Source organism: Dreissena polymorpha, chromosome 5, assembly GCF_020536995.1.
Source record: "Dreissena polymorpha isolate Duluth1 chromosome 5, UMN_Dpol_1.0, whole genome shotgun sequence".
NCBI lineage: Eukaryota > Metazoa > Mollusca > Bivalvia > Myida > Dreissenidae > Dreissena > Dreissena polymorpha.
In genome coordinates, this window is record NC_068359.1 from 28,651,170 (window position 1) to 28,677,422 (window position 26,253).

At 36.3% G+C, this 26,253-nt stretch overlaps 1 protein-coding gene across 3 annotated transcripts; it reads left to right on the forward strand.

The window, feature by feature from the left end:
- Positions 1 to 251: 251 nt before the first annotated feature.
- LOC127882131 (F-box only protein 7-like) lies at positions 252 to 26,253 on the forward strand. Of its 3 annotated transcripts, XM_052430595.1 has the most exons (15): positions 252 to 436; positions 664 to 811; positions 3,616 to 3,792; positions 6,454 to 6,537; positions 7,959 to 8,027; positions 8,924 to 9,034; positions 9,691 to 9,838; positions 10,935 to 11,012; positions 13,015 to 13,104; positions 19,956 to 20,008; positions 20,490 to 20,613; positions 21,039 to 21,076; positions 21,539 to 21,719; positions 22,607 to 22,807; positions 24,394 to 26,253. In XM_052430595.1, the coding sequence occupies exons 1-14, from the start codon at positions 309 to 311 to the stop codon at positions 22,792 to 22,794; spliced, it is 1,617 nt and encodes a 538-aa protein (XP_052286555.1). In that variant the 5' UTR covers positions 252 to 308; the 3' UTR covers positions 22,795 to 22,807; positions 24,394 to 26,253. The 3 variants fall into 3 exon arrangements, with proteins under 3 accessions (XP_052286555.1, XP_052286554.1, XP_052286556.1); XM_052430594.1 differs by having other exon boundaries at positions 22,607 to 26,253; XM_052430596.1 differs by having other exon boundaries at positions 6,457 to 6,537; positions 22,607 to 26,253.

The window sequence follows — 26,253 nt, forward strand, 5'->3', positions numbered from 1 at the left end:
CGCGTTTATAAAGCTTTATAATTTTTAGGTTTTTAAATCGTCAAAAGATGCATAATGTACACTATAATGGCTATTTTAGAGCATTGTGATTGTTCAATATCACTATACCTCGCAAATATCATAACTACAACGAAAACTTGTGAAGCTGAACTTCTTTCAATTTTGTCGATTTACCAAAACGTAAAAGAACCACTATTCAAAGAGAAGTAACCATGGTTGCATAAAAATGTGTAAACCCAAACAGAGTTCCCTCCCTTGTACTGAATGATGTTGCAATCTATGAAAGTTGTATAACTCACAAACAAAAAATGAAACTTCGAGTCCGTTGTAAGAAAACAACGAGAGTTTTGGAGTTAAATGACGAGCAAACTGAGGGCATAACCGTGGGAGGTGTCATAGAAAGCGTGAGACATCTATTTGGAGATTTGCTCAATGGGTAAAATATTGTTTTGAAATAGTCATCATTTTTCGGAGACTACATTTCGGATTAAGTTTGCTAAATAGTTCACTGTTTTCATCAAAGATGTTTTGCTAAATATTAAAATAATTATAATATTTATCCGCAAATGATAAAGTATCTATGATGTTAACTGTAAGCACACAATTTAACAGCAGCTTCTTTGCATTGTTAGCTGTTAAAATTGTTTTTGTTTCCCCTTTCAGTGACTTCCATCTGAGCCTTAATGGTACAGATGCTCTGTGCCTGTCAGCCAAATTGCTAAGTGACTGTGGTATTGTAGGTGGTGACCTCATTCATGTCATACAGATGCACCACAGTCAGGATCCCCTCAGCCCTGGGCCTTCCAAACAAGTAAGACACTGTCTTTTTGAAGTCACAAAAGCCAAGTTTGCCTACAGTCGATTGGTGTATAACGGATAGCTAAGGACTTTGAGTCTCATTTCAACGTAAACACCATGCATTCAGTAATTTAACCATTAAACCTAGATAGACACATGTCTTTCCTATTGAAACATGCCAGCGGTTTTAAATTTCCGAAAAAATATTATTTGTTTACAGCGCGAATTTCATGGTACACTGATTCAGCCATTACCGGATCGCTTAGGTCTTTATCGGATTACATGTGTATCGTGTTTTTTCTTGAAATTTGACACAGCATTTGTAAAAAATAATTGCAATATATGTACATTTCCAGAAAGGAAATTCATTTCTGTGTTTAATAAGACCAAGTTCATGGAAATCGCTGCACAATTGATGAAGTAATGGCTGTTCAAAGCGATGCACCCTATATTCAGGTCATTTTGAGTTGAATACCTTGTTATATATAGAGATTTGATAGTGAAAAATATGTTTTTGAGAGAAATTGATTTTTCATTATAATTTGATTATTTTTCATTAAAAATAATGTTTTCACTTATTAATATCATAGCCAAACGCTTACCACATGTGTATTGGACAACTTCAATTGAGTGTACATTTTGTATATTTATTTTGAGACAATCCCCACATTCCTGAATATGGGTCACCATATGTCCGTTATTCACTAAATCCCAGGTTGCAGCTTTCATGCTTATTTTATATGGTACAAATCTATTTCTGAGCATTCTTACTTTTGTAAAGGACACATAATACTAAAATATTACATCAGTGAACATTATGTTTACCAAACAAAATCTACAAAATTCAAGAAACCATTCGTATGCACTTTTCCTGTCGTCACAAAAACATTGCTTACATAACGTGACCTTGTTTTGCTTTCGAAAAAAGAAACAGTTGTAAACATTGACACACGTCAACAAAAACATGAATCGACTTAACAATGATAGGCTTTTTGTATTCAATTGATAGTAAACTATAAATCTTAACATAAATAAAAGTATTTTGCAAAAAACGTTTAACCTATTCGTTACTCACTAAAATTCGCTATACACCAATTGACTGTATTGTTAATAAAACTGGAGCTCTGGAGAACTGTTCATTGTCGTCTAGGGAACTTCTAAAAAGTACCCTGGGTACTCTTGAATATACTACAATGTACCCCGGGTACGGGAAATATATTAAATCTTACCCGGGAAAACTCATGCTAAATTGGTCTTCATCGGCTCATTTTTTGTTAATTAATTGCTTCTACTTCTTCTACTTCTACTTCGTACTTCCTACAGTCAATTGCTGACTATTACAGGAAGGCCTATTATAGGCAGATATTGACACTGTCGAGTCTGTTTCCTGGGAAGAACCAGAACTTTGTGTCTATGGAAGAGATAATGAGAACGCTCCCGAGTAGGGAGCGAACCCAAGAACTCCCGATCGCTAGGCAGACACCAGCTCATCCACTACACCACTGCGACCTTGTGTTTATGTTAATATTGCTATCAATTTTCTGTTAAATGGCCTCAGTATTATTGAAACTGGTACTTAAAAAGGCTTGTTATGGCAGGTTTTTTTAAAAGAGAAATTTGTTTTGTAATTTGATGGCGTGTTTAACGACATCCGATTTTGGAGGGGAATAAAAGTTTATAAAACTCAAGTACTGTCTAATGTTTGCCGGGTGCATTTTAGAGTATTTCCTGTACCCATCAAAACTGGATTGGTCATTGCCGTGGCAGGAAGTTCTTTAATGTACTCTTCAGTTTACAAATAAGTACCTGGGGAATGGAAAATAGACCTCGAAGTATGACCTATTAAATATACCTATGCTGATTTTCTATATCCTTGGTACATTGTAGAATACTAAGGAGAACCTGGGTACTTTTAAGTAGTAACTGAGGCAACAATGACCAATTGGTGGTTCATCATTAATTCATAGAGCAATATAAAAAAGTAAATTAATATTTCTGTAAAAATACTTTAATGTATATATTTTTAACCAGGTTTTCCGAAGGAAAAAACTGGTTATTAGATTGGCAAATGTTGGCGGGCTGGCGGGCGGGCGGAACAAGCTTGTCCGGGCCATAACTTTGTCGTTCATTGTGAGATTTTAAAATCATTTGGCACATTTGTTCACCATCATTAGTTTGTGTGTTGAGCGAAAGCATTACGTCGATATCTCCAAGGCCAAGGTCACACTTTGAGTTCAAAGGTAAAGAATGGCCGTAAATGAGCTTGTCCTGGCCATAACTATGTCATTCATTGTGAGATTTGAAAATGATTTGGCACATTTGTTCACCATCATTGGACAGTGTGTGTCGCATGAAAGAATTACGTCAACATCTCCAAGGTCAAGGTCGCCACGACTATAAATAGATTTATTTTTAAACAACGGGGGTTAATTATAAACAATCAGTTCAGTTTGAGTTGTCTCCATTTATCAGAATTTTTTTTTCAAATTGAAAACCTGGTTTTGTGTCGTTGATACAATTTTGTCCCTTGTTTTAATTTGACTGAGGTTTGTGACTTTAAACCAAATATATGTAAACATGATAATAAATGTCTGCTTAAGTTAGAAAAAACAACATGATGATTCGCTAAAGCAGTTACCGGTACCTCAAATGAATAATTTAATTAGAAAGTCTTCAAGTGACTAAAATGGTGTGTGTGTTTTTATCTACATTATACAGTTTTAATTTCTTATAACATGTTATATTGTAACTTATTTGAACATTGGATTTCTGTTTTGTTTATAATTTAGTATTTCAGAAGTTTATACTTCTTTAAAGGAGCATCAGAATGAAATCTCAACAAGCAGAACTCTGGATACAGTAGGCAGTTCTCAAAATAAATCACCCAGCCAGGCACAATGTTCCAATACATCGTCAATGGAAAGAAGAGATGATACACAGGGTGATTTACCTTTGATAAAGGGACAGTCACAAATGGACACACAAACTGCAGAGGTACAGTGTCAATAAAAACAAAGGACCGTTATTACTCTATGTTTTCAAAAAGTTTTTGGGACACAGTCTGTTTTAGCCCAAACAATTCTTGTTTATGATGCTAAATAGTTTTCAAACATCCAGATTTTCCCCTATTATTAATTTAAAAAAATTCAACAATCGTATTTGATCATATTTCTACCAATTTTTATTCAGTCTTTCTTGCTTACCCACTTGCACGAAGCTTGGGCAAGTAAAATGACAATCAGATTTTTTTTATGTCCCCCACTATAGTAGTGTATGACATATTGTTTTTGCCCTGTCTGTTGGTTGGTTGGTCTGTTGGTCTGTTGGTTGGTTTGTGCCAACTTTAACATTTGCAATAACTTTTGCAATATTGAAGATAGCAACTTGATATTTGGCATGCATATGTATCTCATGGAGCTGCACATTTTGAGTGGTGAAAGGTCAAGGTCAAGGTCATCCTTCAAGGTCAAAGGTCAAATATATGGGTCGAAATCGCTCATTTAATGTACACTTTTGCAGTATTTCAATATTCAAGGTAGCAACTTGATATTTGGCATGCATGTGTATCTCATGGAGCTGCACATTTTGAGTGGTGAAAGGTCAAGGTCATCCTTCAAGGTCAGAGGTTAAATATATGTGGCCCAAATCGCTCATTTTATGAGTACTTTTGCAATATTGAAGGTAGCAATTTGATATTTGGCATGCATGTGTATCTCATGGAGCTGCACATTTTGAGTGGTGAAAGGTCAAGGTCATCCTTCAAGGTCAGAGGTCAAATATATGTGGCCCAAATCACTTATTTTATGAATACTTTTGCAATATTGAAGATAGCAACTTGATATTTGGCATGCATGTGTATCTCATGGAGCTGCACATTTTGAGTGGTGAAAGGTCAAGGTCATCCTTCAAGGTCAAATATATGGGTCAAAATTGCTCATGTAATGTCACTTCTGCAATATTGAAGCTAGCAATTTTATATTTGAAATGCATGTGTATCTCATGTCATCCTTCAAGGTCAAACGTCATATAGGGGGACATTGTGTTTCACAAACACATCTTGTTTATAATTAATATAGTTGGGGAAGTAGCTTATTTTTTAAGTTCACAAATGACTATGATAATTCGGGCAAGTGCATTCAAAACATAATGTGCAGTTTTTGTTAATCTGATGACATCTAACATAAGAGTTTTTGCAACTTGATACTGGTCATAAAACCTGGAAAATGAGTGCAAGTAAGTCAGTGGACAATAACATTTGCGTTACTTTGGTAAAAAAGGCATGTACATTATAAAGGTAATACAGCATTCAAGTGATGATCGTTGTGCAAAACCAAAATTTCTGCTCAATGTATTCACAGCTTTTGTTTCGTATCATTTGAGGAAGAACTGTATGATGTCAATTAGTGCAAATTATGATAATATGATGCACATTTGTTCTGCAAAATATATAAAAAGTGCTTGGTTAATCAGTGCCAATTAACATTTGAATCATTAAGTGTTACAAAAAGGCTCCAAGTGTTTTGAGTCCTAGTTGAAGGTGATAAAAAAAGAAAACAATTCAAGGACAAAAATCATAATTTGCAGTTTTTTTTGTAAAAAATTATTTGTTTATACTTTAGTTTATCCAGTGCTAATATGTTTTAATCAGGGGTCAGGTACAGTCCTGGACTATCTGTCTGTACCACACTAAAACTAGGTCACCAGGTCAAATCTTAGAACAAGATCTTGTTCCTAGATGACTCTAGAGTTTGGTTTATGACTCCATCTGAATGGAATGTGGTCAGAATGTATATCAGAAACTATCTAGGCTGGGTTTCCGATCTGGGTTACTTGTGTCTATCAACTAGATCACCTGGTAATATCTTAGACAAATCTTGTGTCCACTGTAGAGTTTACATTTATGACTCAATCTTGATAAACTTTGCAATGTATTGGCTGCTTTTGAATCTTGGTCACATGCGTTCAAACACAAGGCCTCCAGGTGAAATCTTATAAACCTTGTTAGCACTCAGTCTCTAGAGGCAACATTAAAAAGTCAACCTTGATAAAACGTGGTCAGAATGTTTGCCGGTATCTAGACAATATCTTGGCTGGTTTCACAATCTTTGTCACCATGTGTTATCTTTGGAAACCTTTTTACCACTCTTGGAAGTCTCAAATTTGACTCAACATTGATAAAACTGGGTCAGAATGTTATTTGACAATGTCTAGGTCAGATTAGAATCTTGGTCACATGTCTCCAAACATAACTTCATCAGTTTAAATCTTAGAAAACTCATATTACCAATACAGGAGCCACATTTATGACTCGATCTTAATAAAACATGGTCAGAATGTTAATCTTGACAATATGAAACCATGTTAGTATCTGAGTCAAGTAAGGTCAAAGGTGTTCTTTGAACTCAGGTGAGCACTTGAGGGCCATCATTGCCCTGTTGCTTTACTGTTAACATATATAATATTTGCAGTCAGTATTAATTAAAAAAAATGCAAGCTTTTTTTTTCTTATTTCATTATTACTGTATCTCTCTTGCCAACTTAATTTGCCTGTAAATTTTAGCCCATGTAAATTAATGCATGTTCTTTTATTCTAGACAATTTACATTGTTCTATGTACAGATAATAGTTGGCTGTTCTTCTTTTTTTGGTACACAGTCATCAGGGGAGAGAAGTAATCTTGCACAGAGTGAACTCCCTTCTGGAGACGACTGCTCTGAAATGGAAGTACAAGAAGAAGAGGTATAACATCTCTTCCGTGTTCCAGTGCCTTTGTGTTTTATACCTTTATAAATAATATGATAGGATGATACAAGTAATTTTGCTGCTGGTTATGTTGCTGGAGTTTCAATATTCGTATGTTAGGGAGAGTGCTTTTAAATCTGTATTCCTAAGAACATTGTTCTAGTTATGTTTTGCTGCATTAGCTAGAAGTTAGGGAACTAAGCCAATGTCATTGCAGTATGTCAAGCTGACATGTGCATGAAAGCATGCATGTGTAGGCTTTTTCTTTAAATCATGATATGATCTAAGAAATTGTTTAGCCTCTGAAACCAATTAACCAACTTTCACATGACAGAATTACTTGTTATTATCCCCCGCCATCCGCGGAGGGATATTGTTTTGGCGTTGTCCGTCCGTCTTTCCGTCCGTCCGGAGCCATATCTTGGAAGTGCTTTGGCGGATTTCATTGAAACTTGCTATGAGTATATATCTGGATAAGAGGATGATGAACGCCAAATGGCATTGCATACCATCTGTTAATAACGGAGTTATGGCCCTTTGTATCTTGAAAAAATGCTTTTTGAGTGTCAAATATAACACTTTTGTGTCCAGAAGCATATTGGCGGTGGATATCAATTCAACGAATTTGCTTGTTAGATTGATGTTTACCAGATTATCTCACATAGTTCAGGTAAACTCAGCAAGATTGCTTTCATATCTGAAAATAGAAATATCTTTAAATAACATCCAGTTTGAAACTTACCTTCATAATTATGACACTACTCATTTTATCTATAATAGCATAACAGGTCTGTGAAACCGTGCTCTATGAAAAGGGGGGTTAATGCATGTGCGAAAGTGTCGTCCCTAATCAGACACAACACTTTCCGCCTAAACTGGATATTTGCAAAGGAGAGACTTTCTTTAAAAGAAATATATCATGAAAGCGGAAACTGTCGTCCCTGATTAGCCTGTGCGGACTCCAAATGCTAATCTGGACGACACTTCATGCACATGCATTAAACCCCCTTTTCACAGAACAAGGCCCACATACATTGACAATTGCTAGCAACTGTTTGCTAGGAACACAAAATTTCACCGTGGCTTAAATAGCTTTGACAATGACTATTTTTTGAAGAAGTTACACACACTTTGATATAGGCTAATTTGCTGATGGCGATGACATTTTGGGGAACAGGTAACATATGTTTATTTAAAGGTCTATCATGGCATTGAAAATCACTTTTTGGGAAACATCACCAACTTTGAGATTGGCTAATAAGTCTATGCCAATGGCTATTTCGAAAACTAAGATCATCAAATTTTGTAGTACTGATAAAGACATTGACAATGAAGATTTTGCAAACTTGGTACATCAATTTTCATAGTGGCTTATTTGGTTCCTGTAATGGCAATGGTCGACACATTGTTTGTTCCAGGTAGACTTGGCGGTTGTATGGCGATGTTTGAGTGAACCAGTGCTGTGTAGGGAGGCAGTGGATGGCCAGGTAGGATCAGTTGGCTGTATACTTGGACCCCATAATCTCATCCAATTTTTATCATCAATAATTACAATGCCCTGTGACATGGAAATATAATGGGCCAGCTTATATTTTTTAATCATTGACTCATTTTACCAATCATGGGTCTACATTTGTAATGGTAAACAAAAGAGCACTACTGCATAATGAAATAGATTTGAGCCTTTATCTGGGAAAACAAAGAATGCATGTTGTCGAGTGTCATCCCAGATAAACAAAGAATGCATGTTGTCGAGTGTCATCCCAGATAACAAAGAATGCATGTTGTCGAGTGTCATCCCAGATAAGCCTGTGAAGTCTGCACAAGCTAATCAGGGACAACGCTTTCGTCTTTACTTTCCTGAAACTTACTATAAAAGCGGAAGATTTTGTCCCTGATTAGCCTGTATGGAATGCACAGATTAATCTAAAACAACACTTAACTCAAATTCATTAAGCCCCGTTTTTACCGAAGCGAGATTTATTTATAATCCAAGAGTTGCTTGAGATATGCATAAGGTATTCCATGCTGTTTGTGTAAGAATTTCAGTCCAATGTTTCGATGGGGCAAATTGTTTTAAGGTCTGTAGCCTATGCAGTACATTATTGCAATACATTTTTAATGGGATCTGAATATTTAAAAACAAATGGTGTCTGTCTTGTGTCTGTAGGCCTTTTTCCAGTTGGCCTGAGGCAAAATCCCACTGTTATGGAGAATAATAATATTGGAGTTAAAACTTTAGACTGAAACTTAACTTCCCTGAAAACAGTGCCTATTTAAAAAAAGTGCAAAGGGGTGACACAATTTAAGGGTTTCTTCTGTATATGGTCACTTTCAAACATGCAATGTAATTTATTGTGTTTTTTTTGTTGTTTGCTTGCAGGTTCCTTCTCTATTAAAGGAAATGTACACCATTCTTGAGCCTGTCACTATGTCCGAGAAACTAGCGGTTGTATTACATGTTCTCATGTTGGAGACTGGCTTTATCCCTCTGGTAAGCAAGGATTTGGATTTTCCTTAATTTAATTCCAAATTGCTCAATTTATTACTGGATCTGTCTTAAACAGAGGACCTTTGATAAGCCCAGCAAGGTGTTGCAAACAGCATAAAACCAGAACAGCCTGCGAGTAACTCTCAGTCTGTTCAGGTTTTATGCTGTTTGCTGCACATCAGTATCTAGGGTTGGAAATGAAGCCTTAAAATCTTGAATCAAGTTAGAAAGGTCTTACGTTATATTTAACTTTCAAAGGGACTACAAATGCGTACAAATACGTATCTAAGTGGTAAAGGGTTAATGCATATGCCTACATAGTCGTTTTATATTATCCCGCAACCACTATCTGGGACAACACTTTCCGCCAAGACTGCATTTTCGATTAAAAGATGCATCCTTTGAACTAAAAATGCAATAAAAGTTGAAATTGTCAATCTGATAGGCCCGTGCGGACTGCCCAGGCTAATCTGGGACAATTTTGTACTCACATGTATTAAGCCCTGTTTACGCACATGTATTAAGTCCTTCTCATAGATATTAGATATTATACTAATGCATATTTATTGGAATATAATTATTTCATATTTTTTCACAGATTTGAGTGGCAAAAAATAAATGACTTTTGAAAATTGTTAGCGTATGAACTTCTGTTGCAGGCAAGTCAAGACCCCACCGTCACTGCACCCCCTACTTCCACGTGGAGACAGAAGGGTTACCAGTTGTTCACATATTCCTACCCTGGTTGTGGGGACCACACTTGCAGTCTGACCCTTCTACAGGCGGGCAGGACAGTCATGGCACATGGTACTGTACCCGCTGGTATTTATGTGTTCAGGCGTGAATATATTAACATAATTTAAGCCTATTTCTTTTAGCTCAATTGCATCGAAAGCCTCGAGTCCGTTTTCTACACCAGTACTTGGTGTCCATTTGGGAGATCTAAAGATGGCTGCCACAGTGGGGATCAAACTCGTGACCTCCCTGTGAGAGCGTTGTTTTGATCTCCCAAATGAATACCAGTACATTAATATATACAAAAGTAAGTTATGTAAAGAAGTATTTTATCAGTTAATCAATGTGACTATAAACATATTATGTGTCTCCTACAGTGATACATGAGCAAACAATTATCAAAAATCTCAATACTTCTTTTTTTAAACAAAACCTTTGATATGCCTTTTACTTGCAAGTTACATCATTAACTCAAGTTATGACCTATTGAGTCTCATTCTAGGAAAACTGGGCATATTGCATGTGGGTAAAGTGTTGTCCCAGATTAGCCTGTGCAGTCCTCACAGGCTAATCTGGGACAACACTTTCCGCTTTTATGAATTTTTTCGTTTAAATGAAGTCTCTTCTTAGCAAAAATCAAATTAAGGCGGAAAGTGTCGTCCCTGATTAGCCTGTACGGACTGCACAGGCTAATCTGGGACGACAATTTACGCACATGCATTATGCCCAGTTTTCACAGAACGCGACTCTATTGATATTGGCTGGGCAATGTGTGCTAGCCAGTATTTCTGTTTGTTGTCAAATTCATGCTGCTTTGAAAGATTGAAGTGTGGATTAAATCAAATACCTTCATGAAGTATTGAACATATCAAAATGATACATTGCTTGGAATACCATAAAGTTAATTGCTTGTCACATTTATTCTGCGAAGTGTAAACATAACACCAAAATGTACAGAAATGTTTTGAGAAACACATATTCTGAAATATTTTTGCTGGAATTTTGTTGTTGTTGACCATCGTATGATGAAACATATATATTTGGCATAGCAGTATCAGTGTTTTTTTTAATGTACATTTCTATAAATAAGTTTGTGAGTATTAATCAATGTTTATATAAAAATATAAATGTTAATTAAATGTTTATTGCAACAAATATTTCTTCCTAGGTAAAGTTGGTGGTGGACATGATGCGACCAGAAAGTGTTCTCTAGATATCGGATGCTTTATACAGGATGCAGTATCTGGTCTGTTGCATGCAAACATTTATGTTGAGATAATAAGATAACAGTGTGTGACACTAATGATTCCCCCCCCCCCCAACCCCCCCCCAAAAAAAAACCCACACAAAAACAACAACAACCCAGCAGTTTTAAAGGGGGTGTATTAGAGTCGCTCTGTTTGTTGGTCGGTTGGTCAGTCCACTTAAAATGTTGTACCAGTCAGTTGATGGAGTCAACTTCTTTTGTATTTATTAAGCGATTAAGATTAAAATTTTACCTTCAAATATGCAATCACGATGAAGTGTCAATTTGCAAGACTTTTTTTAACCCATTTATGCCTAGCATCTAGAAAAAAAGGCCTTTGCAAACAGCGTAGACCAAGATGAGGCACCGCATTATGCGGCGTCTCATCAGGGTTTACGCTGTTTGCTTAAAGGAATTTCTGTAAGAAATATTCTAAATACATAAATAAATATACTAGACATCCCTAACTTTGGAAAAAAATTGATCCAATTTAGAAGGATGGGAGAGTCCACTGGGCATAAATGGGTGAAATGACAGACGCATTCCTGATTTATTTGCCCTTGAACTGAGCTGACAAAGCGATGCAGGGATTGTAGTCGTGTCTGTGACAAAGCTTTCCTTTAGATTCTACAACTAGCTCTTGGTTTATTATTTGTTCCAAGATTACTTCTAGATTGAAGATGATCAAGGTTTTGATATAAATGGCCCAATATTTCCACGAGTCAATGGTACAGTTATTACAATTATTTCTGTGAAACCAGTGTTATACTTGAGGCTCTGATTCTTGTGGGGGCTCTCAACCAAAAAATAAAAATGTCCAATGAATGTTCAGGTCCAAAGTTTTAAATCAGACATAAGTAAACAAATCCATGAATTCAAGATCAAACAGATTGCCAGGTTTTATGATCCAAGTATTTTAATGTATCAGAAAATAGATGATTCCACAGTACACCATTAAGCAGTGTGTTCTTATTTCCAAGCCGAATCGCCTTAAATTAATGTTTGGTAAAACATGTGAATGTCTGACAACAACCTATTATTCAAGCTTCATAGAATAAATGTGAGAGACAAGATTCAGATCAAGCAACTGAGCTGATTATTTCAGTTGGTACAGCGCTGGACTACGAATCGGAGGATAGCGCGTTTTTTTATTCCTGACCCGGCCACATAATTTGTGATGGCATTAGTTATGGAATTATTCCTTCTCCCATTCTTCCCCTTCATCTGATTCAAGTAGGGCAGTTATCAGTTCCCAGATTCAAGTAGGGCAGTTATCAGTTCCCAGCATAATTACGTGCACTTAGTGTGGGTAAACTTGCTCACCCAGTAAAAGTGTCAGTAGGTTTACAGACCACAAACATATAACCCGAATACCATGGAAAACAGCAGCAAATCTAGATGAACAAGCAAAAATGCAGTTTCTTTATGTCTTTCACTGGACATATTTACATATAAGATTTATTATGCACATTTGTTTGGTTTGCGTTTTACTTAATCATAATCATATCTTTGGATAACTTGTATGCATATTTATTTTATGCTTTCCGGTTTTTTTTATCTGTGAATTAAAACTGATAATTAACTGTTTCACACTATTTTCCTGTGAAATGATGTGTTTTTTTTATGTCATGACTTCATCAATTTAGCGAAATAATTTAAGTTTAAATACAAAAATAATCATTGGTAAGCATTAAATAAAACAATGTTTTTTTTTGGGGGGGGGGATATTGATTTTAATGCACTGTTGATCATAGAAAAAAGAATATTTTCTATGATCACTATTGAATTAAAATCGATATTCCACAAATCCAACAAATATCCTCTATTTAATAGTGTTTCTTTCATGCAGTTTGTAAATGTGTAGAAACTATACTTTCTGTGTGTGTAGTCATGTACAAAAAGTATTATTACTGTAATATAAAACCTATTAAATAATGTGTTATCATTATAATGGATAGCATTATACACTTGATGACAATAGGTTCTATTTGACTCTTTGTAGACTGTGCAGCAAGCTATGGAGACCTGGCCAAACTATCGCGAGTGTTCAAAGACAGCATAGCAAACCCTCTGGTTCAGGACCTCAGGACAGGTGGGATATGCTGCATAGAGCACTTTTGTTTGAAATCCTATTCCTGTATTCACACACCTGTTCTAAGTCTGGAGTTCAAGTAATAAGAACAGAATTGACAGGGGATATATGGAAGTCACATAGTTGGCAATTTTGTTTGGTGGTTGGCTGGTTGATTGGTTTGTTGATTTTTCCCAATAAAATGTTATAAGTTTGTGGAGTGAACTTCTACATTTCTCAATTAATTTAATAGATATTTGACTTTTGCCATCTCTATGAAGTGGTGATCTTGCAGACACCCTTTTCCTGCACATTGGTCCACATGTTTATTTGTTACATATCATTGAATTGAGACATTTTTATGGCAGAAGGAAACAACGATAAAAAAGGTTTTGAATGGAACTTATTCTACATCTCTCAAGCGATTGAATTGGAACTTAAATATGTCATCAATATGAAGTTAAGATATGCAAGACACCTTTTTCATGTCCACTTATTCACACATACCTGAGCTTTCACATCCCTTGAACTTTGTTTATAAACTTTAAAAATGATAAGTTTGTGGTGCAAACTTCTTCCACTGTTTCCATGCGATTTATTTGAACTTGATATAATATGTCATGGTCATGGATTATATGTGTGATCCACACATTCCTAAGCTATTAGCACAAGAGCGCAGCCATTAGCAATGCTGCTTTGTCTGTGACCAAGTGGTGCTGGGTAGTTTTAGTCACATAGTTTTCTATGACAAAGCTTTAGTTCAGAGATTGAATATAGTCAGGCTACCAATGTCTCTTACAACCTTAACAAATCATTCTAAATGAAGAACTCACCCTGACCACAATGGAAATGGTTTCAGTATCAGTAAAAATTGAGTAAATTATTGTTGTTTTCACCCAATTTTTGAATTTTAGCAAAACCTGCCTTTAAAAATGAGAAAATAATTGAATAAATAAAAACAGAATCCACTTTTTGCTGATTATTATCTGTTGAACTTATATTTCCAAGAGGAGATATGCAAGTTTAAGTGCGGGTTTCATTTTGAACAATTTAACAAGATACTTTGGATTTTTTATGTCTTGATAATTGCAATTAGATTGGGAATGTACCGTTCCAGGGTACCAAAGTATACTTGGTATCCTTATGAACCAACATGGAATCATATCAAGCAGTTAGAGAAGTAAAACTTTGACAGGAGATTAAATATTTATATTTAAATTTGAAACAAAATATTAAGATGTTACTAGCAGTATGAAACATACTTGATTGTCTAAAATCTACAAACAATACTTTGTTGAGCAATTTCTTTTACCTTCTAACATTGCTCACATCATTCAGTGTACTGTAATAAGCTTCCTGCTATGAACTTTTGATTTACGGGTATGAGCCTAAAGTAAGCTGCTCACTTTAGATCTATTGTTGGACTTTAAAAATGTGAACATGAAGAAGGACAATATGACACATGCGTTCTGGTTATACCATTCTACCTGTATGAATGCTTATAGATATCTTAATCACTTGCTTGATGAATTGGTGACTAACCACGCAAAGTGAACAAAAAAAGATCACAGTGTTCACAAATATCTTAAGGGAACCCTTGCATGAATTTGTAAATAAAAGAAATGTTCACACCAAATTTTCTATTTAAAAGTAATGTTTTAGCTCACCTTAGCATAATGTGCTCATGGTGAGCTTTTTTGATCGCCTTTTGTCCGTCGTCCATTGTGCGTTGTGCGGCTTCAACATTTGCCTTGTTAACACTCTAGAGGTTATTATTGTCCAATCTTCATGAAATTTTGTCAGAAGATTGGTCTAAATAATATCTTGGATGAGTTCGCAAAATGGTAACGTTTGCTTGAAAAACATGGCTGCCAAGGGGCGGGCATTTTTCCTTATATGGCTATAGTAAAATCTTGTTAACACTCTAGAGGCCACATTTATTGTCGGATCTTCATGAAACTTGGTCAGAAGATTCATCCCAATAATATCTTGGACTAGTTCGAAAATGGGTTCGGTTGCTTTAAAAACATGGCCACCAGGGGGCGGGGCATTTTTCCTTATATGGCTATATATGGCTTTAGTAAAACCTTGTTAACACTCTAGAGGCCACATTTATTGTCAAATCTTCATGTAATTTGGTCAGAAGATTGGTCTCAATGATATCTTGGATGAGTTCGAAGATGGTAACGTTTGCTTAAAAAACATGGCTGCCAAGGGGCAGGGCATTTTTCCTTATATGGCTATAAAAAATCTTGTTAACAATATATAGGCCACATTTATTGTCCGATCTTCATGAAACTTGGTCAGAAGATTCATCCCAATAATGTCTTGGACGAGTTCAAAAATGATTCCGGTTGGTTGAAAATCATGGCCACGAGGGGGCGGGGCATTTTTCCTTTTATGGCTATAGTACATGTATAACCTTGTTAACAATCTAAAGGCCACATTTATTTTCCGATCTTCATGAAACTTGGTCAGAAGATTTGTCCCAATTATATCTTGGATGTGTTAGAAAATGGTTTCGGTTGCTTTAAAAACATGGTTACCAGGGGGAGGGGCATTTTTCCTTATATGGCTATAGTGAAATCTTGTTAACACTCTAGTGGCCACATTTTTTTACCTAAAACGAAACCAATTTTATGTGGATGCTTGTACAGACCACCTACACAACTTTTATACCATATTAGATGAATTATGTTCATCAGACACTCACTTCTTAGAACATGAAACAATTTTGTTAGGTGATTTTAACACTGATGTATCATGTAGAAAGTCTTATCCTCTTTTACAATGTTTAAAATCTTTTGTTGATATGTTCCATTTTAAACAGCTTATTTGTAATCCAACCAGATTTGGAAATACTAGTTCTACTATTATTGATTTGATCTTAACTTCAGATAAGGACAAAATTTCACAGTCTGGTGTAATACAAACTTCTTTTAGTGACCATTTTGTAATATTTTGTACCAGGAAATCTGTCAAGTCATATATCGGTACTCATAATACTGTTAATTTAAGGTCTTTGAAAAAATACAATAAGGCGAATTTTCAAGCTAGTTTGTTATCAACTGATTGGACTCCTGTTTTGTCATGTGACAGTGCAAGTGAAGCTTGGGATATTTTTAAGAAATTGTTTATTTCTGTTATTGATAGCATAGCTCCTGTGAAACAAGTCAGATTAAAGCAAAGGACTGAACCTTGGATGGACTCAGATATTTTGCAGGCTATAAATGAAAGAGATAGAGCTTTTCACAAATATAAAGTTGATAAGTCTGAAATAAGTTATAACACTTTTAAGAAATTGAGAAATTCTGTTCAAAGTCTTATTATTAGTGCTAAGAAAAATTATTACAAAAGTACCCTAGAAGAAAACAAAAATAATTCTAATTCTCTATGGAAAATACTTAAATCCCTTGGCTTGCCTTCAAAGAAAGGTTCTTCTACTCCTAATGCAAATATATGCTTAAAAATAAATGACAGTATTTGTTTTGAAAAGAAATGTATTGCTGAGACATTTAACAGCTACTACACAACAGTTGCTTGTTAAGAAACTTCCAGAAAAGGTATACACATATGGTTGTAGTTTTATTTATTCATTTTACAGTAGTAAAGGGGTTCATCCTAATAGTTATTCCTTTTCACTTGTGACTGAGAGTATAGTCTTGAAATACTTAAATTCACTTAGTATTAAAAAGGCCACTGGGTTGGATGGTATACCTTCTAGGTTTGTAAAGGATGGGTCTTCTATCATTGCTGCCCCCCTTGCTCATGTCATTAACTTGTCACTTATACAAGGGGTCGTCCCTGATGATCTTAAGTCTGCAAGAGTTGTCCCTCTTTTTAAGAAGAATGATAAGCTTTGTGTTGGTAATTACAGACCTGTCTCTATTTTAAATATCATTTCAAAGATACTTGAACGTGTTGTGTATGACCAAGTTGAAAAGTATTTCCAAGATCAAGACTTATTGTATAAATATCAGTCTGGGTTTAGGAGGGGTTATTCCACCGACACATGTCTTATTCACTTATCTGACTTCATTAGAGGTGAAAATGATAAAGGTAATGCTGTAGGCATGGTTCTTTTAGACTTACAGAAGGCTTTTGATACCGTGGACCACTCGATACTTTTAATGAAACTCCGTGCTTCTGGTCTGGGAGATGATATAACAATGTGGTTACAGTCATATTTGTCTGACAGGAAACAGCTTGTTGATGTGTCTGGCACCTTTTCGTCGTCAGAAAACATTTCCTGTGGTGTCCCACAGGGCTCCATTCTTGGTCCCTTGTTATTTTTAATCTACGTAAATGATATGTCAGCTGTTGTTACACATAAATTACTCTTGTATGCTGATGATTCTGCCATTTTAGTTTCGGATAAAAGTATATCTACGGTTGAGAAGATGCTTAGTGATGATCTAAAGCAAGTCAGTGAATGGTTAATTGACAACAAACTGTCATTGCACCTAGGTAAGACCGAATCAATTCTGTTTGGTTCACGGCAGAAACTCAGGTCACAATCCTTTCTAAATATTTCATGTGATGGAACACCCATTTCATCTACATCATCAGTCAAGTATTTAGGGGTTACAATTGATCAAAATTTGTCTTTTACTTCTATGGCAGAGTCAGTCATCAAGAAGGCCAATGCAAGGTTAAAGTTTTTATATCGAAAAAAGGAATTTTTATCCACAGATACTAGAAGGCTTCTAGTCATGTCTTTAATTCAGTGCCACTTTGACTTCAGTTGCTCTGTTTGGTACACTGGTTTAACTCAAATGTTAAAAAACAAGTTACAGGTCACCCAAAATAAACTTATCAGGTTCATATTAAATTTACATCCTAGGTCTCACATTGGTAAAGAACATTTTACTAGACTTAACTGGTTGCCTATTGAAAGTCGAGTAAACCAGATCACACTTTGTCATGTTTTTAAAATAAGCTCTAAGTTGGCTCCGCTATATATGGAAGATAATTTTACTCCAGTCAGTAATATTCACTATAAGAATACTAGGTTCAGAGTTAGAACACAGTCAGACTCTCCTAATACTGATCTAAACATGCATGATTGCAATAGGTTTGCCATTCCAAGGGTCAAGGGTTCTGGCAAAAAGTCATTTGCTTTCAATGGGTGTACTCTCTGGAACTCTCTTCCTCAGCATATCAGAGATGCCAAAAGTATTCCATCTTTTAAACACAGTGTTAGGGAGCATTTTTTAAGCCAGATAGATTTTTAATGTGCATCTCTTTAAGATTTCTTACTGTTGATTTAACTTGAATGTCAATATAGATAGATTTATTGTGTCTTATCTAGTTGCTGTATGATTATTTTTTAGCTTGGCAAATAATTTTATGTTAATTTTTAAACACTTAAATTGTGATAACTTCTTAATAATTGTCTAGTCTAGAACTTATCAGAATATATTCTATGCATTTAGGTTAGTGTAACTTAAATATGTCACATGTCTTTCATTATTATTCACTGTGATATTACTATATACTGTGATATAAAACGTTGTCTCCTATGTCATACAATATTATAACTAAAGGACCACAATGGAAATAAGGGTTTAATTGCAAACCCTTTATTGTGCAATCCTTAACGTATAATGTTGATTGACATGGCTTTGTTTATACATGCAGGTTGTTTTTTATTACTTATTGTGTGTATATAACATGCTGCCATGTAAATCTATGCATTTTATGTTGAAATAAATCTATCTATCTATCTATCTATTTATTGTCCGATCTTTATGAAACTTGGTAAGAAGATTCATCCCAATAATATCTTGGACGAGTTTAAAAATGATGCCGGTTGGTTGAAAAATATGGCCGCCTCGAGGGCGGGGCATATTTCCTCATATGGCTATAGTAAAACCTTGTTAACACTCTATTTTCCGATCTTCATGAAACTTGGTCAGAAGATTTGTCCCAATGATATCTTGGATGAGTTCGAAAATGTTTCGGTTGCTTTAAAAACATGGACTCTAGGGGGCGGGGCATTTTTCCTAATATGGCTATATATTGCTTTAGGTAAACCTTATTAACACTCTAGAGGCCACATTTATTGTCCGATCTTCATGAAACTTGGTCACAAGATTTGTACCAATGATATCTTGGACAAGTTTGAAAATGGTTCCAGTTGCTTGAAATACATGGTCACCAGGGGGCTGGGCATTTTTCCTTATATGGCTTCATGAATCTTCATGAAACCTTGTCAGAATATTTGTTTAAATGATATCTTGGATGTGTTTGAAAATGGTTCTGTTCTGTTCAATTTTTCCTTATATAGCTATAGTAAAACCTTGTTAACACTCTAGAAGCCATACATTGTATTTATTGTCCAATCATCATGAAACTTTGTCAGAAGATTTGTCCCAATGATATCTTGGACAAGTTTGAAAATGGTTCCAGTTGCTTGAAATACATGGTCACCAGGGGGCTGGGCATTTTTCCTTATATGGCTTCATGAATCTTCATGAAACCTTGTCAGAATATGTGTTTAAATGATATCTTGGATGTGTTTGAAAATGGTTCTGTTCTGTTCAAAACCATGGCTGCCAGGGTGTTCATTAGTCATGAAAGTTGGTAAGAACATTTTGTTCTAATGACATCTTGGGCTGCACAGAACAGGTCAGTTCCTTTGAATCTCAGTTTAGCGACTTTGGGCCTTTCAGGCCCTATTGTTTGCTTATAAAATGGCACAGTTTTAATACTTAAAGTGAAATTCATTTGCTTAAGGCATGTCAATATAAAATGACAAACACATTATATATACACTTTGAGGAATTAAATGATTTTTCACATGTTTTCTCAAAGGAGCATTTTGAAAGGTATGCATGTTTACATATTTAACAGTCTGTGCTTTCTTTCAGCTGCTGGACTCGTTGACATATTTGGTTTGATGGCTCTCACTCTTGAACTGAAGGTAGGTGACCAACCAAGTATGGATGATATAATTAGGGCAATATCAGGGGTCAATAATGTTACAGGGGCTACTGAAACAGGGTGGAAAGGCAAACAAGTATGTAACATTTATTGGTTTTCTAAAAGTGGGCTGAATTCATGGAAATTCTTAGTCTTACACTTGAAATGTTTTTGTTTAAGCACAGTCTTGCTAATGAAGGTTTGCAAAAATACATTAAACTTTAAAGATTACCACACTTCTTGTGTTGACCAGTTTTGAGGGGCAGCAGAGGGAGGTGCGAAAAAGATGCTTTCTCATTCTCAATCTTTAAATCACTATGTGAATGTATTTCAATGTTTCCTGGCCTGCCTCCGCAGGGTGGCGGTGGACAGGATGTAGGGGCCTTTGCCTTTTAGCTGTACTTTTATTCTTAAAACAGTATGGCTATTTTTTAATTTACTGTGTGGAAAAATTGTTTTCCAGTTTTTCCCATTATTTTAAGCTTCGAATCCTGAGTACCCTGGACTTGCGTAGCGTCCTACAGATGTCGTGCGTTAACACTGAACTTTATGACACATGCTGCGACCCTTCGATATGGAGACGGCTATATCTGAAGGACTTTGGAAGTGAGTTTTGTAACATGGTCATATAATTTTGTTGACATTCTAAGTGAGTTTTGTAATATGGTCTTATCATTTTATTGACATTCTTAATAAGTTTTGTAATATGGTCACATCATTGGATTTGTCATTGAGGTTTGTATTATGATCATATAATTTTATTGACATTTTCACTCAGTTTTGTAAAATGGTCTGATCATTTGGTTGACATTCTCATTGAGTTTTGAAATATGGTCAGATCATTTTCTTGACATTTCCAAAAATTATTGACCTATAATGTATTACTGCTTATGGCCTGAAATCATTCTTAAATGATCAGCAAAATAATTTACCAACCTTTTATTACATTTGTATTTAATTGACATTTATAACTACTTATGACACAGTTCTAAGTGATGAATTACAAACTTTTCTTTGCCTGCTTTTTACAGACCGAAGAGACAACAGTCTGTCACAGAACTGGAAAGAGGTATGTCAGGTCCATCTTATATCAGTTAAAAACGCTACCATAAATGTTTGATGCACAATAACAAAAAGAGCTATTCCAATGCATGATTCTGTCGGCATGAGGTGAACTACACTTGACTAGTTTACAAACACCAACAGTTTAACCACTTTCTGCAAAACATGTACTTAGATGCTTAAAAAATATTGCTTTTGTTAAAAGTATTTCAATCTACACTGTTTACACATGTGCGTAAAGTGTTGTCCCTGATTAGCCTGTGCAGTCTGCACAGGCTAATCAGGGACGCCATTTTCCACTTTTATGAGAATTTTTGTTTAAATGAAGTCTCTTCTTAGCAAAAATCCAATTTTGGTGGAAAGTGTCATCCCTGATTAGCCTGTGCACAGGGTAATCTGGGACGACACTTTCCGCACATGTATTATGCCCAGTTTTGTCAGAACGGGACTCATATTTTCACATTCCCAGCTCTACAAACAAGAGTTCAAGTCCAGGAAGGAGCGCAGGAAGCTCATGAGCAGAACCACCTTGATAGCCCCGCCCTTCTGGGGGCCTCAGTACCCCTTCGGTGGGCCCAGTCACTGGATGCCCCCTCTACCAGGCAGGGGCATCATTGGGGGCGATTACGACCTATATCCAAACTTTCCTAGTAAGTGACTTAAATGAACAACTCACAGTTGTTATCCATGTGTTGCAAATTAAAATTTATACATACAATTTCCAGAACTATGTTACACAGAGTTAAATAGTTTTATAGACATTAAAAAAGTTAAAGTTGTGCTTATACAACAAATTGACATTTGGGTATTTTATCCACGGGTCTGATTGAATACAACATGTTCACAGTAGTGTTTTGATAGGAGGTCAAAGGGACATGGCGTATTACTTTCAAAAAGGGCATTTTAAAGGACAGTTGAGGCAAAAAAAGGGCAAGAACGTTCTGTGAATACCTGGTTATGGGAGAAACTTATAATTGCATCAGAGGCAGTCGTGGGAAAATCATAAAATTATTTAAAAAAACACAGAGTGGCGCTTAAGAAAGGCAGCATGGTGCAGCGCCATGCAAAAATGGCCTGGGAAAAACACTACACAGGGATACTCACAATGGAGACTGTGTTTCAAACTTTTGGATTATGTACATTACTTTGGTGCACGAGATCCATGACCACACTTGCTCCAGGACCAATATTAGCTGCATTTTAATGATGTTAATGGTTTTTTGTTTGCAAAACACATCCCATTATTCATATTTGAAAACAATTTAACTATTGTTTTAAGATTTAAGCATTGAGACTGTGTTGTTTGCCTTATAAAAAAGTCACGTAAAATCTAGAATTTTTCTATTTAGCAAACACACTTCAATTATTTGGCAAATGTAAAATGTTGCGCAACGCGGCTAAAGTACACAATACTGAACAAGAAGAACTGGAATGGATAGGTTGCTGTATTGCAGCTGTATAGTGCCTTTGTTTCTAGCTTTATTCTCGGCACAATTAAGTGCATGAATTTTCACCCTAAATCAACTCTGTGTTACAGGTGGTCTTCCGGGAATACCGGGCCGGTTTGGCCCTCGCTTGCCCACCCTGCCACAACCCCGTTACGACCTGATAGGGCCAATTGTGGATCCAGGGCCCGACCCTTTCCATATCCCCCGTCGGCTCGGTCCTAGTAGGGGCGGCTTTGGGGTCAGAGGGGGCTTTGGAATGGGGCGAAGGTTCTTTTAGCTTCGCGCTGTTTGTGAGCGAAACATTGTATTAACTCATGGGCAAATGAAGAGGTGTTGCTTTACATGGAGGCAGTTTACCAAAAAAAATGGCAACAACTGAAATTGTGTTGTTATACCGGTTTGTGTTTACTTTTTGAGTCAGACATGGAAACATTTCCGTAATGATGGAAGGATAAGGTTATTGTGCTATATTATGAACTGATTTCATTCAGTCACATGTGGACCATGAGCATGAAATATGCAGTTTGAGGCATGATATGGGAGTTCAACATATACCCTGCTTTTCTTATGATTCCATGCATGTAGTTACGTTAGATTAAAATTTACGCTAAGAACATGTTTTTAAAATAACTAAAGCGGTACAGTTAATATGCTTTGTTTTGTCCTTGTGGAGCAGAAAGATCTATGTCACATTTTGTCCACCATACTGTACCGGGGTTATTGCAAATATTTATGCCCCCCTTCGAAGAAGAGGGGGTATATTGCTTTGCTCATGTCTGTCTGTCGGTCCGTCGGTCTGTCGGTCCGTCCACCAGGTGGTTGTCAGACGATAACTCAAGAACGCTTGGGCCTAGGATCATGAAACTTCATAGGTACATTGATTATGACTCGCAGATGACCCCTATTGATTTTGAGGTCACTAGGTCAAAGGTCAAGGTCACAGTGACCTGAAATAGTAAAATGGTTTTTGAATGATTACTCAAGAACGCATACGCCTAGGATCATGAAACTTCATGGGTAGATTAATCATGACTTGCAGATGACCCCTATTGATTTTGAGGTCACTAGGTCAAAGGTCAAGGTCACGGTGACCCGAAATAGTAAAATGGTTTCCAGATGATAACTCAAGAACGCATACGCCTAGGATCATGAAACTTCATGGGTAGATTGATCATGACTCGCAGATGACCTCTATTGATTTTGAGGTCACTAGGTCAAAGCTCAAGGTCACGGTGACCCGAAATAGTAAAATGGTTTTCGGATGATAACTCAAGAACGCATACGCCTAGGATCATGAAACTTCATAGGTAGATTGATCATGACTTGCAGATGACCCCTATTGATTTTGAGGTCACAAGGTCAAAGGTCAAGGTCACGGTGACCCGAAATAGTAAAATGATTTTCGGATGATAACTCAAGAACGCTTTTGCCTAGGATCATGACACTTCATAGGTACATTGATCGTGACCCGCAGATGACCCCTATTGATTTTCAGGTCACTAGGTCAAAGGTCAAGGTCACAGTGACAAAAATCGTATTCACACAATGGCTCCCACTACAACGGACAGCCCATATGGGGGGCATGCATGTTTTACAAACAGCCCTTGTTTATTTTGCCATGTTTCAAGCTATTAAATTTTCTGTAAAGGTATTTCACATAAACGTTGTGCATCAACGCTGGTTGGAAACTAGTTCTTATTTCAATTTACACCCATAATTGCGCATTTTGTTAAGATCAAATGTAATGATTCAGTGTAAATAATGGCTTTCGCCATGCTCTTAAAAAAGAATAAATTGTTGGGTTAAAAAAGCGTGTTATATCCAAGTTTCAAATATATTATTTATAAAATCATATAAACTGTTCAATATATTACAGAATATCACTCGACGGCATAATTAAAACCTTGCACCTGTAACCATGGCTGAGATATGCTCCAAATCAGTACCAATCACCGCCCACAGCGTCAGTCAGCTCAAAGCACCCATGTGTTTTTTTTAGCTCACCTGAGCACGTTCACCTGAGCACAACGTGCTCATGGTGAGCTTTTGTGATCGCTTTTTGTCCGTCATGAGTCGTCCGTCGTGCGTCGTCAACATTTTGCCTTGTGAACACTCTAGAGGCCACATTTATTGTCTGATCTTAATGAAATTTGGTCAGAACATTTGTCCCATTGATACCTCGACTGAGTTCGAAACTGGTACATGCTGGGTAAAAAACTAGGTCACTAGGTCAAAAAAAAGAAAAACCTTGTGAACACTGTAGAAGTCACATTTGATGCCCAATCTTCATCTAACTTTGTCAAAATGTTTGTCTAAATGATATGTTGGTTGAGTTCAAAAATGGTTCCGGTCCGTTGAAAAACATGGCCGCCAGGGGGTGGGCAGTATTCCTTATATGGCTATAGAGAAACCTTGTGAACACTCTAGAAGTCACAATTTTTGCCCAATCATCATGAAACTTGGTCAACACATTGGTTTTATTGATATCTTAGACGAGTTCAAAAATGGTCCAGATCGGTGAAAAAACATGGCCGCCAGGGGGCAGGGCAGTTCTCCTTATATGGGTATTGTAAAACCTTGTAACACTCTAGAGGTCACATATATAGTCCAATCTTCATGAAATTTGGTCGGAAGTTTTGTCTCAATGATATATTGGATGAGTTCGAAAATGGTTACGTTTGCTTGAAAAACATGGCTGCCAAGGGACGGGGCATTTATCCTTATATGGCTATATATGGCTATAGTAAAATCTTGTTAACACTCTAGAGGCCACATTTATTGTCCGATCTTCATGAAACTTGGTCAGAAGATTCACCCCAATAATATCTTGGACGAGTTCAAAAATGATGCTGGTTGGTTGAAAAACATGGCTTCCAGGGGGCAGGGCATTTTTCCTTATATGGCTATAGTAAAACCTTGTTAACACTCTAGAGGCCACATTTATTTTCAGATCTTCGTGAAACTTGGTCAGAAGATTTGTTCTAATGATATCTTGGATGAGTTCGAAAATGGTTTCGGTTGCTTAAAAAACATGGCCACTAGGGAGCGGGGCATTTTTCCTAATATGGCTATATATCATGCTTTAGTAAAACCTTGTTAACACTCTAGAGGCCACATTTATTGTCCGATCATCATGAAACTTTGTCAGATGATTTGTCCCTATGATATCTTGGATGAGTTTGAAAATTGTTCCGGTTGGTGGAAAAACATGGCCGCCAAGGGGGCGTGGCATGTTTCCTTATATAGCTATAGTTAAACCTTGTTAACACTCTAGAAGCGATATTTATTGTACGATCATCATGAAACTTTGTCAGAAGATTTGTCGCAATGAAATTTTGGACAAGTTGGAAATTGGTTCCAGTTGCTTGAAAAACATGGCCACCAGTGGGCGGGGCATTTTTCCTTATATGGACTTATGAATCGTCAGTATATTTGTTTAAATGATATCTTGGATGTGTATGAAAATGGTTCTGGTCTGTTGAAAAACGTGGCTGCCAGGGTGTTCACTTTTCATGAAAGTTGGTAAGAACATATTGTTCTAATGACATCTTGGGCTGCACAGAACAGGTCAGTTCCTTTGAATTTCAGGTGAGCGACTTTGGGCCTTTCAGGCCCTCTTGTTTACTATATGCTATATTTAATGCCCTTCTATGTACATGTACATAACTTATGTTTGTTTTGTTACATTCGCATTACGTTTACAAAACGGATATCAATAAAAAAAATCAAAACTGTC